Genomic DNA, 12,975 nt, shown 5'->3' with positions numbered 1-12,975 from the left:
TCACTTCAAAATAAAGACAACTACGTATTTCTCTGAAACTAACATGAAAGCTGTCTCAAAATTCAAACTAAGAAAATTTGTAATTTTTATTACAATATTCTCCTTGATGAAACAAGAAATAGTGATTAGCCAATACTGAATATTTCACTATTTATCTGTGAGAAAGCAGAAATAAATTACTTGTACCGAATCACAAGTAATCAGTGGTAGTCCTGACAATGGTGATTTAGAAGTACTCTCATTTTCATTAGTGATGGCATGGTCTTGCTTAGACTGTAATTTAAGAATCTCTGAACTTTTATGTTCAATGGGTCCTTCTTCATCACTGGAAACGACAACTAAAAAGGAAAAATGTATTTTTTAAATGTGTCACCTTAATGACATATCAAAAAAAGAACTTTCTAATTCATGCTCTATATCTTTAATAGTCCCATGAAATGTAATCTAACTTTATTCAATTTAGAAACTGGCCTACTATTCATTATCTGATTTATATTAGTTACATACAATGTTTCTGTATCAGTGCTATTATTTAGCAATTACCTGCAGGTTGACGCTTAAGACATTTTAAAATGGATAAAGCCATGAGAACTTAGGAACAAGTTCTACTTCTAATAACTTATTATGTCATCACCCTAAATTGTTCATTGAATCTTGTTACATTAGCTGCTTCCAGGAAGAGGAAACAGATGGCTAGGGGAAGATGTAGGAGACTATTTACTGTATATCTTTTGCAACTTTTTATGTATGATGTGGCCACATAAAATGTTAGAAAATTAAATCAAGATTAATGACGATAATTAAACAGCACTTAAACTCTTGTACTTCAGCTTCACCAACCAAATAACAATAATTGTGTCCTTACAATCTTTTAAAATCTACTGATGAAAAACAAAATAAAATCTACTGATGAGATGAATTATGATACACTAATCTAAAAAAAAAAAGTACTCCACTATTTACCTAAATTAATATTACAAAATTCATGAAGTCCCCAAACCCCAAGTCTTCTTTCTAAAGTTAATATGTTCTGCTGTGATGTCATAAACACCTTATTGCCTTAGTCAAATTTATTGGAGAGAAGAAATTTGAAAAGCAGAAAAAATTAAAAGCCTTTATAATCCTACTGTGACTTACTTGGTTCAGCTGAGATCAATGACTGGTTCCCTTCACTGTGTTCACTTAAAACTGGTTTTTCTTTTGTGTTCAACTCATTCTCATCCTTCTCAATCAGGGTAGAATTCTCCAGAGTATCAGTGGAAACAGAGCTCTCAAAAGTTTCAGCGATTGAACAGTCAGAGGTGCTTTTGGGAGCTGCACTCAAAATCAACTCCTGACTATTAAGTGAGGACAGTTTAGTAAAATCACTTTCTATAGGTTCAGGTGTAATTTCATCAATCAGTTTTGGGTCTTGATAATGATTTTCACTTGACTTTTCAGACTCAGTGGATACCGTTGAGTTATTTTCTTGTTCTTTCTGAACATAAATAAATGCATATAAAAAAGTCAGCATTTTCCAAATTTGGCTAGCATAAAGAATTCTTTTTAAGTTTAAATTCCTAAAGAAGAATATAAAAGTAAAAATATTATATGTCTATAATTACAGAGATAGAAAACTATACAATTATACTATATTACTCTTGCCAATGTCTCTGAAGTATAAAGATACAGAGTTTAATCCGTCCAATCTGATGCCTAAACATTTTTAAAAGGATGGGATGGTAAGACTTTCACATTTAAAAGTGCTTCAGATGGCCTTTCATGATCTAATCAACTTCAGAAGGAGAGAAATTTTTTTTTAGTTTTATTTTGCAAAAGTAATGAGGCCATTTGACATCATGTGACTAGTAACAAGAATGGAAAATTAAAAACTCAGGATTCCTAATGATATGAAAAATTATAAAAATCAACCACTGCCTGCACTCTATTACTGTATAAATCTAAATCATGTTTTTAAGTCAAAGGCCCTGCAAAGTCCTGATTTTAATTACTGTTAAGTCTTTGAAAATAGGTAATGCATTAAGTATTCTTTACTTACAAAAAATTCCCTAAAGAGAAGTTTAAAGAAATTGGTAAGTAAATTACTAATGATAAAAGAAATCTGGTAATAATTTTACAGAGCAAATGAAAAACCAATTAACTAGACAATATGAATAGTATTTGGCTAAAATAAAGAAAAATTTTTTAAAAAGGAAGAAGTGGTATCCGAGGAAGAGCACTTTTAACATTTTTATTCATAACATTTAAAACTTGTTCCAATAACTATATTAATGCAAAAAAAAAGTTTCATTTAAATTACTTTTAAAAAATCAAACAGAATTAAAAAAACAAAAGGAAGAAATCTGATGATAAAAGTTGAAAGCTATAAAAATATTATTTGGTCACAGTCAATTCATTTTTAACATCGCACAAATTATTTAATGTGACATCTAAATACCTCTACTTACTGTCTGTTCTGCTGACTGAAATAAAGAAGTAGAATTATGAGAATCAGATAAATTACTTCTAAGCTTTTTCTTTCTCTTCCCGGAAATCAGAGTGGGCTCCACTTTTGAATCAGAATATGTATCATCCTTGTTTCTGCTACCCTCTTCAAGATGATCATGTCTAGTTCCACTATTGAGGTCTTAAAAACAACAGACATAAATATAACCAAAAAGGACAGAAAGAATCTTTTTTAGAAGAGCTCTTTGAAACATTATCAAAATCACTATACTATTTCCAAAGCTAATTTTAAAAAGAAGTCTCCTGTTAAATTCTCTTATTGACATGGATGAATATAAAGAAATACCCTGTTTTAAACTGCATAAACAAAGTGAATGTTCATTGTATAATAAATATAAGATGAGGAAAATAAATAAAAAGGGAGTATTCTTTAGTAACTAAAGCAAAGCAACCAAACCACATTTTGCCTTTTGCTATAATTGCACTCAACTGTAATAATAAGTCTTAATAAAATTTAGAAAATTCATGTCTTAAAACATTTTGATAATTCATTGATTTTAGAAATTAGTTGTCCTTTTAAAATGTAAGTTTTATATATTTTTTAAGTGAAAAGGGACAATAATTTGAAAGAGCAAAGTACTGATCACTGCTGTTTTAAAAGGAACTGAAATACCTTTCCTCAGCATCTGACTGTGTGATATATAACCATTCACAAGGCTGTCAATTTGCTTCACAGTTGGTTTCTTCTTTTAAAAAATCTAGACCCTATCACTTGAAGTCTCCAATAAAGTTTCTACCCCAAGGAGAATAAATTGCTCTTGGCTTAGATTTTTTAAGTCAAGAAAGTATTATTTTGAAACCATGGCAATGATTACAAAAACTGCTTAGTATTTCAGTTATCAAATATATTACCATTCAAAAATACCTTCTAACAGGTTCTACCTGATTGTTATCTTGAATTATTTTGCTTTCTGAATCTATACCATACAATTACAAACTCAATGTTTATGCACAGCAAGTCCCAAAGCTTCTCTGAATCCATAACTTATAATCATGTAACACTGACTACTAGCCTGATCTCTCCATTCACTCAAACTTCTTTTAATACTACACTGCTTCAAAATATGCTTGCTATTACTCTAGTTTCATAGTAATAGCTAACAACTAGCATTCATATCATCTCTTTGTTGTTGCTTAAAAGGCAGATATTTGGACAGGAATGAGGACAAACTTCAAGACAGTCAATAGTCTTCCAATTTCCAAATAAAATTCTCTTTACTCTCTCCCCAATTTCCAAAGAAAATTCTCTTTAACTCCCAAAATCATCACCACAATATTTTGAAAAGTACAATAAATTTTATATGTAATTCTGTAAACTGTAAAGGTAGTCAAATATGATTTCTACACATAAAACCTGTATCACATTAAAATTTAAAATATAAATCCTATAACAAAGAGACTGATGAAAGTGGCTTAAGAAAAACTATTATACAGGTATGTGCACATTGGCCAGGACTACCTCATGCAAAATGGAAATAAATATAGGATTCTACCTGCATAATATATACAATTTAACTTGCAAGTATCGCTAGCATAGAAAATCAAAGCAAAGACATGAAAACTTCCTGTAAACCAAAAAATATTAAATATTTCCAATGTATTATTTTCATAAAAGCAAATTCCACAAGGCAAACAATATACTACAAAAGAATGGCACATCTGTCATTTAATTCAGAATTCCCATTACTCTATGGCCTTGTATTAAACAAATGGTATTAAACACAATTATCAATAGGATAAAAGCATGGTAAGTTTTAACAAAGCTTCATTACCTAAGTTTCGGAAACTCAGGGATATTAAGAAAGTATAAAGCACTTCTTTTACCATGCATTTTTCCCCAACTATAAATCTAAAATTCCACTGTGACTCTGAAGTAATACTGAAGGGCACAAGTCAGAAAGCTTTTTAGTCAACTATTTTTACTCTACCTAGAAAAGCAGTGGGATCTGAGGACTTAACTGTTTCTTGATAGTATATGAACTAATCCCACTTGTACAAATACTTATATTTTTATTTGATAATTAAATGTAATTGTTTCTGGAAAAAGCACAATTCATAAGAAAAGAAATGTCTTTCATTATATGCAGATAGTCCTTTAATTGAAAGATTCTGGCTATAGAGTCACGTTTTCTCTAAAGATTGCCCTCATAAGAGTTGCAGCTGGTTTCTTGTATACAAAGTTATTAGTCTAGTTTCTTTATAAGTTTTCCTCTTTTATGGAAACGGCTACTAAAAATGTGTAAATAGCTGTGTTTCAAAGGAAGTACAAGTAATTTTGCATAGTGTTATTAAAGGACCATCTTTTCTTGCAAATAATTTATAAAATCATTCAGAAAACAAAATACCTCACTAGTTTGAAGCTATCAATAATCCAAGAGACCCCTGAAGATGTTAGTTTCACATCTGACTAATGTAGTAAATTGTTCTGGCGCAAATTTTTGTAAATTATTTTAAAATCTTAAAAGAGAGACAGAAAAGAGAAAAGAAGTCAGTTTATTAACCCTACATGCCAGGAGGCCTACACAGAATTTTCAGTAATCTAGGATGTATTTACCTTTAAAAATGCTAATAGAGGCTTGTATTGGCATCCTCCTAGAGTTGAGAGAAATTCTAATGAACAAAGAATGTATTTCATAATAGGAGGATAGACAGTGGGACGCTAATAATAATAATCAAGTTAGCAGTAATATAAATTCCCAAATATATCCATGGAACAAGACTTACAAATAGCTAAACCAATATCGTAACTTTATAGATATATGCCCAACCCCAACGACAACAATAAAATATTCAAATTTACTTTTGAACTTATTAAATAAATCAAGAAATATATATTACAGTATGCAAATAGTTAATTTGGCAATTTTCTTTGAGTTACTAAATAATCTCCCTTTATTTTCACATAGCCTTTAAATGTAAAATTAAAGTTATGCAATACACAGAAATTCAAATAATAGTTTTCTAAGGTTAACAAACCTTTAGGTTGAGTATCAGACATTATAAGAGAAATGCTATCACCATCTCTTCTCTTTTCTTTGGTACGTGCAGCCTGCTTTGCATATTTATTATAGACTCTCTTACTTAGTTGTGAAACCCTGCAAAACAAAATAATATACTCAATTCCTCTAAACCCAAATGAATTTTGAAGCCAGCAGGCCTATATTCAAGATAAAGTTAGTAAGTTACAAATACAGTCTCACATAGAAGAGTATATGATTTGAACAGTAAAAAAGTTATAATAATGAACTAAGATTTGAGAAATAAGATCCCATCCCTATTCTACCATTGAAGTCTCCCTGTTTCTTTGGGGTGGAGGAGGAACAAGATACCAATACCACGGGATACTACATATGAAAAATGAGCAAAAGAATAATACAATTATTGAATACATTGAAGAGATCTAAAAAGCAAAAATTCCATGAACACAGTACATGATAATCATATGTGTATTTTAAAAATTATAAGCCAAATAATTGTTAATATGTTTCAAGAATGGTTCACATATCAAGTTAAGTACAAAATAAAGTTTGTAGTGTGGTAACAAATTTTTCATATAAAGAAAATAATTTTAAATATCAATTAAATATATAAAGTATAAGGTTTTTGAAAAACAAGTTTTGGAATGAAGAACACAATGTCACTATTAATGAAAATGTAATATAACAGGAGACCTCGTACCCACTTTCAGCAATGGATAAGTCACCTAGACAAAATAACTAAGAAACTTTAGAATGGAACCATGCATTAGATCAAATGGACCTAATATGCATTTATAGAACATACCTTCCAATAGCACCAAAATACACATTCTTCTCAAGCGCACATGACACAGTCACCAGGATAAATCATAAAACAGGCCACAAAACAACCTTAGCAAATTTAAAAAGACTGAAATAATACCAAGTTTATTTTCCAACTACGATATTATGAATCAAGGAATCAATAACAGAAGAAAAGCTAGAAAATTCATATATATGTAGATTAAACAATATGATCCTGAATAAGCCAACTGGTCAAAAGGAAGATCAAGAAATACCCTGAAACAAACAAAGGTGCAAGCATAATGTATCAAATCCTATAAAATACAACAAAAGCAGTCTAAGAAGGAAGTATATAGTGACAAACACCTACATTAAGAAACAAGAAACATCTCCAATAAACAACTTCACTTAATACCTAAAGTACTAGAGAAAGAACAAATGAAGCAGGAGAAAGGAAATAACAAAGATCAGAGCAGAAATAAATAAAAGAGAGACCAGAAAAACAATAGAAACAATCAATAAAACCTAGAACTGTTTTTCTTAAAGAGAAAAACCAAACTGACAAACCTTTAACTAGACAAACTTAAGAAAAAAAGAAAAGACTCAAATATAAACAGGAATCAAAGGAGACATTACAATTGATACTACAAAAATACACAGAATAATCAAGAGGCTACTATGAGCAATTGTATGCCAACAAATTGGATTACCTAGAAGAAATAGATAAATAACTAGAAACATATAACATATGAGGACTGAATCAAAAAGAAAAAGAAAATACTAAAGTACCAATAACGTAAGTAGATTGAATTAATAATAAAAAACCTCTCAATACAGAAAAGCCCAGGACCAGATGATTTCACTGATAATTCTACCAAACAATTGAAAAAGAATTAATGCCAATCCTTCCTAAACTCTTCCCAAAAACTGAAAGGAGGGGAACACTCCTAAACTTATTTTAGGAAGCCATCATTATTACCCTGTTACCAAAGCCAGTATAGACGCTACAGGAAAAGAAAAGCATAGGACAATATTCCTAATGAATATAGATGCAAAAATTTTCTACAAAATATTGGGAAACCAAATTCAACAATACATCAAAGATAAAATGCTACACCATGGTCAAGTGGGATTTATTCCAGGGTACAAATATGTCCCAACATCCACAAATAAATATGATACAACACATTAACAGAATAAAAAATAAGAATCATATGGTCACCCAACAGATACAGAAGAGGTATTTGATAAAATTCAACATCCTTTCATGAAAAAACTCTCAACATACTGGGTATAGAAGGAATGTACCTCAATATAATAAAGGCCAATACAACAAGCCCACAGGTAACATCATACTCAACAATGAAAGATTAAAATCTTTTCCTCTGAGATGAAGACCAAGACAATAGTGCCTACGCTCATCACTCTTATTCAACGACATAGCACTGGAAATCCTAGAAAGAGCGATTAGGCAAGAAAATAAGTAAAAGGTATCTAATTCAAAAATGAAGAAGTAAAACCGTTCGTTTTGCAGATAATATGATTTATATGTAGAAAACTAAAGAATCCGCCAAAAAACTTTCAGAACTAAACAAATTAAGTTGCAAGATACAAAATCAATATACGAAAGTCAATTGCATTTCTATACACTAATAGCAAAATATCAAGAAGAGAAATTAAAAAAACAAGCCCATTTATAACTGCATCAAAAAGAATAAAAAGCCTGAGAACAAACATAGCCAAGATAAAGAAAGACCTGTGCACTGAAAACTACAAGACATTGACTGATAGAAGAAATTGAAGACAACAAAAATAAATGGAAAGACATTTTGAACTCATGGATTAGAAGACAATATTGTTAAAATGTCTAAAGCAACCTACAGGTTCAATTCAATCCCTATCAACATTTCTATGACCTTTTTCAAAGAAACAGAACAATCTTCATGAAGTCTATGGACAACAAAAGACCCCAAATAGCCAAAGCATCTTGAGAAAGATCAAAACAGAAGAAATCACACTTCCTGGTTTAAAATTATATTACACAGCTACAGTAATCAAAAAAGAGTATGGTAGAAAAACAGACATAGAGATCAATCCGGAATAGAAAGTCATAGAGATCAATCCGGAATAGAAAGTCATAGAGATCAATCCGGAATAGAAAGTCAAAAATAAATCCACACTTGTACACCTGAAACTTAATGGATTTTGTAAACCAATGTCACCATAATAAATTTTTTTTTAAATAATCCACACATGTATGGTCAATTAAGTTATGACAAAGGAGCAAGAGTACACAATAGGGAAATAAATGTTGGGAAAGCCAGCCAGCCACATGCAAAAGAATGAAACTGAACCAATATCTTACATTATTCACAAAAATCAACTCATAATGGATTAAAGAACTGAAACCATAAAACTCCTAGAAGAAAACAAGAAGGGAAGCTCCTTGACATTGGTCTTAGACATGATCTGTGGATTTAACAACAACGCAAAGACAACAAAAGCAGTGTAAATAATATAACAAACTACAAAGCTTCCCTTTAGCAAAGGAAACTATCAACAAAATGAAAAGACAACCTACGGAAGTACCTGTAAATCACATATCCAAAAAGGAGTTAAAATCCAAAATATATTTAAAAACTCATATTACTCAATATGAAAAGAGAAAAAGAACACCATTAAAAACTGGGCAGAGAAACTGAGTAATTTTTTTTCAAAGAAGACATAAAGATGGCCAACAGGTATACATAAGGAGCTCAATGTCACTAATCATCATGGAAATGCAAATCAAAACCACAATGAGGTATCATTTCACACCTGTTAGAATGGCTATTATCAAAAAGACAAATAACATGTGTTGACAAGGATATAGAGAAAGGGAACCCTTGTGTACTGTTGGTAGAAGTGTAAATTGGTGCATCTACCACGGAAAATACTATGGAGGTTACCCAAAAAATTAAATATAAAACAACTATATCATTCAGCAATTTAACTACTGCATATTAATCCTTGGGAAATAAAATAATTATTTCAAAAAGGTATCCTTACAATCCCCATGTTCACCATAGCATTATTTACAATGGCCAAGAAACAGAAACAACCTAAGTGTCCATCAATAGAGAAAGGGATAAAGAAAATATAATACATACACATACATACACATACACACACACACGAATATTATTCAGCCATTAAAAAAAAAAAAGAAATCCTGCTATTTGTGATAACATGGAAGGACCCAGAGGTGTTATGCTAAGTTAAATAAGTCAGAGAAAGACAAGTATTATATGACCTCACTTACATGTAGAATCTTAAAAAGAAAAAAATCATCTAGATATACATGGGGGTTGATGGAGATGGAGGGGGCCAGAAGGATGGTCAGCAAAAATAGGTGAAGAGGTAAAAAGGCACGTTTCCATTATACGTATACTTTATATTTGAAAGTTACCAAGTCGGATCTTAAACATAACTGTGTGTGGTGACAGAGGTTAGCTAAACTTATTGTATTAATCATTTCCCATTCATACACATAGTAAATCATTATGCTGTATAATTAAAACTAATACAATATTATGTGTCATTAATCTATCAATAAAGTTCACTAATTTTAAGAATTAATTTGATACAAACCATTGGGAAATCAATATGATATTACCGCCAATAGTCATAGAACGAATTAAATCTTTACACACAATACTCTTACCCATAATAACTTATTAATGAAATAACTCATTATGGTATTATTCAAGTAGGTAAAATTTTTTAAATAAAAAAGTATAAAATTATTAAACAACAGTATTCCCTTTGAATAAAATACAGTAATTACTACATTTTCAAAACTATTTAACATAGAAATTTTTACAATACTATTTATAAAAGCACTAAAAAATCAGATACCAAAAATAAACCAAAAATCCCTGCATTGTAAACTATAAAACACATATCAAGTGACCTCAGGAAGATTGCAGAGCAGGAAGCACATACCATCTCTCTACCTAGACAACAACTGCACTGGCAGAATCTGTCTTATGTAACTATTTTGGAATTCTGCACTCTATTAAAGACTTGCAACTTCCAATCAAAAGGTTCAACAAGAATTGCAGTTAATTTTGGTCTATTTCAGCTCTTAGGGTGATAGCAGCTAACAAACTATTCCCCAGTCCCAGCCCCGAGGCAAGTGGCTATGCCCAAGTTCCTAGAACAGTTTGCATGGGTATGCAGACACCAAGGTCAACAGTCTTGACAAGTTCCTCCAAATATTTGGAGTCCCTATTCTGATTACCACCGCCATTGTTGCAATGCTCTCCATATCCAACTAAAATGACTTCCAGAGGACTTAAAGTGCTAGCACCTATTTCGCATCCCTGCCCCCGACAAACATCATTTTTCTCTTGTTTTCTCCTTTTGGAAACCAAACCCTTAAAACTACGACATTACAAAGTTAACACATATATGAGGATATTTAGAAAGTCATTGGCATGACCAAGGAAAGACACAGACTCAAAAAAGACCTGAGACCTTGTGTTTATATCAGGCTGATCCCTAGAACACAGGCATGCTACAATCAATCAACTGATCAATCATTTTTTTAAAAAAAAGCAAGGAAGAAATGGCAAACCCTGGGAAGGGGAAGAACCTGGCTTCCAGACTTACTATAAGATTCAAATATTGAGTGTTCAACAACAAAAAAAATTACAAGACATACAAAGAAACAGAAAAGTATGGCCAATTCACAGAAAAAATATTAATCAACAGAACCTGTCTCCCAAAAAATCCTGATGACAAACTCAAAGACATTAAAATAACTGTCTTAAAGATCCTCAAAGAGCTAAAATAAGTTTTGAACAAACAAAGTTATCTATGACAAAATGAAAATATTCACAAAAAGTTAAATATATAAATGAACCAAAAGGAAATTCTAGAGCTAAAATGTAACACTAACTGTAATGAAAAATTCCATCGAGAGATTCGAAAGCAGATTTGAGCAGAAAGAAGAAACAATTTGTGAATTTAAAGATATGATAATGAAAATACTCAAATCTGAGGAACAGAAAGAACAATTTAAGAAAAACAAAGCCTAAGGAACATATGGCACATGAGTATTGGACCAATATATGTATTATTGGAGTCTCAAAAGAAGAAATAAAGGAGATTTGAATAAATCACAAAAACATTTCCAAATTTGATGAAAGACATGAACATAAACATCCAAGAACCCCGAGGAACTAGTGATAGAATAAACTCAAGACCTTCCTAATTCCTGATTTTCAGAAATTGTATAAGATAATAAATGCTTGTTGCTCTAAGTCCATTAAAAAAAAAAAAACGCTCAATGAAACCTACACCAAGAAACATTATAATCAAACTATTAAAAGTACCGACAAAAAAAAAAAAAAACTAGTCACATACAAAGAATCTCAGTAAGATCTGGAGCAGATTACTCACCAGAAAAAACATGGGAGCTAGAAAGCATTGAGTTGGTATAGTCAAAGTAGTGGGGGGGAAAAAAAAAAAAAAACTCAACCAGAAACCCTATATCTGGCAAAACTGTCATTCAAAAATGAGGGCAAAATATCAAAATAAACAAAACCTGAGGGGGTTCATTACCATCAGATCACCCTACAAGAAATGCTAAAGGGAGTCCTCCACATTGAAATGATAGGACATTAGACACTAACTCAAAGTCATATGAAAAAATAAATACTATTGGCAAATACATGGACCACTATAAAAACTAGTACTATCATGTCGTTGTTTGTAATTTGCCTTTATGTTTTCTACATGATTTAAACAACTAATGCATTTTTTTAAATTATTAGACTATATTTTTGAACACAAAATGCATAAAAATACAATTCTGTAGGACTGATAATTGAAAAGAGATGAGAACAGAGATGTACAGAAGCACAGTTCTGAATGTTATTAAGCTAGGCTGCTATAAAATCAAATTAGAGTGTTGTAACTTTAAAATGTTAAATGTAAACCCCACAATAACCACAAAGAAATCGGCTATAGAATACAGACAAAAGGAAATGAGAAGGAAATCAAAAATTTCACCACCAAAAACAAAAAGAAAACAAAAAGACAGTAATGCTGGGGGAAAAAAAGGCAAAAAAGCTATAAGGCATATAAAAAACAAATGTCAAATTGTAAGAAATAACTCACTCCTATCGATTATTTTAAATGCAATTAATTAAACTCTCCAAACAAAAACGATTTGCAGAATAGATTAAAATATGTATATAAGATTCAACAATACACTGCCTACAGAGACTCACTGAGATCCAAAGGCCGAAATAGGTTAAAAGTTAAGGATGATATTCTATGCAAATATTAGCCAAAAGACAGCCAGAGTGACTATACTAATATCAGACAAAAGACTTTATATCAAAAAGTTTACAAGAGACAAAAAAGGACATTATATATTAGTACAAGGACATTATATATTAGTAAAAGGACATTATATATTAGTTCAATACAAAATAATTTAACGTTTACAGATGACCACTGAATAAATTGGGTTCAGAGTGCCAATCCCTCATGCAGTCAAAAATCTGCGTATCTTTGGATTCCCAAAAAATTAACTACAGTCATCACTCAGTACCTGCAAGGGACTGGTTCCAGCCCCATCTCTCCTGCCACAAACAACAAAATCTGCAGATGCTCAAGTCCTTTATATAAAATAGCATAAAACAATGCATAAATGTAT

At 31.0% G+C, this 12,975-nt stretch overlaps 1 protein-coding gene across 12 annotated transcripts in view; it reads right to left on the bottom strand.

Annotated features, from left to right (window-relative positions):
- Nucleotides 1–12,975, bottom strand: part of SENP7 (SUMO specific peptidase 7) — a 123,882-nt gene that overhangs the window by 36,566 nt on the left and 74,341 nt on the right. For all 12 annotated transcript variants that reach the window (XR_004950310.1, XM_016144729.2, XM_036218507.1 and 9 more), the window contains 4 exons: nt 5,482–5,600; nt 2,448–2,626; nt 1,138–1,477; nt 187–338 (listed from right to left, as the gene is read on the bottom strand). Coding sequence is in view for 11 of the 12 variants with exons in the window: in XM_016144729.2 (XP_016000215.2) it covers nt 187–338; nt 1,138–1,477; nt 2,448–2,626; nt 5,482–5,600 (790 nt within the window). In the remaining variant the exon portion in view is untranslated. The remainder of the gene's footprint in view (nt 1–186; nt 339–1,137; nt 1,478–2,447; nt 2,627–5,481; nt 5,601–12,975) is intronic.

The sequence above is a fragment of the Rousettus aegyptiacus genome, unplaced genomic scaffold, assembly GCF_014176215.1.
Source record: "Rousettus aegyptiacus isolate mRouAeg1 unplaced genomic scaffold, mRouAeg1.p scaffold_m13_p_4, whole genome shotgun sequence".
In the NCBI taxonomy this organism is placed as follows: Eukaryota; Metazoa; Chordata; class Mammalia; order Chiroptera; family Pteropodidae; genus Rousettus; species Rousettus aegyptiacus.
This window is presented reverse-complemented; position numbering and strand designations above follow the sequence as displayed.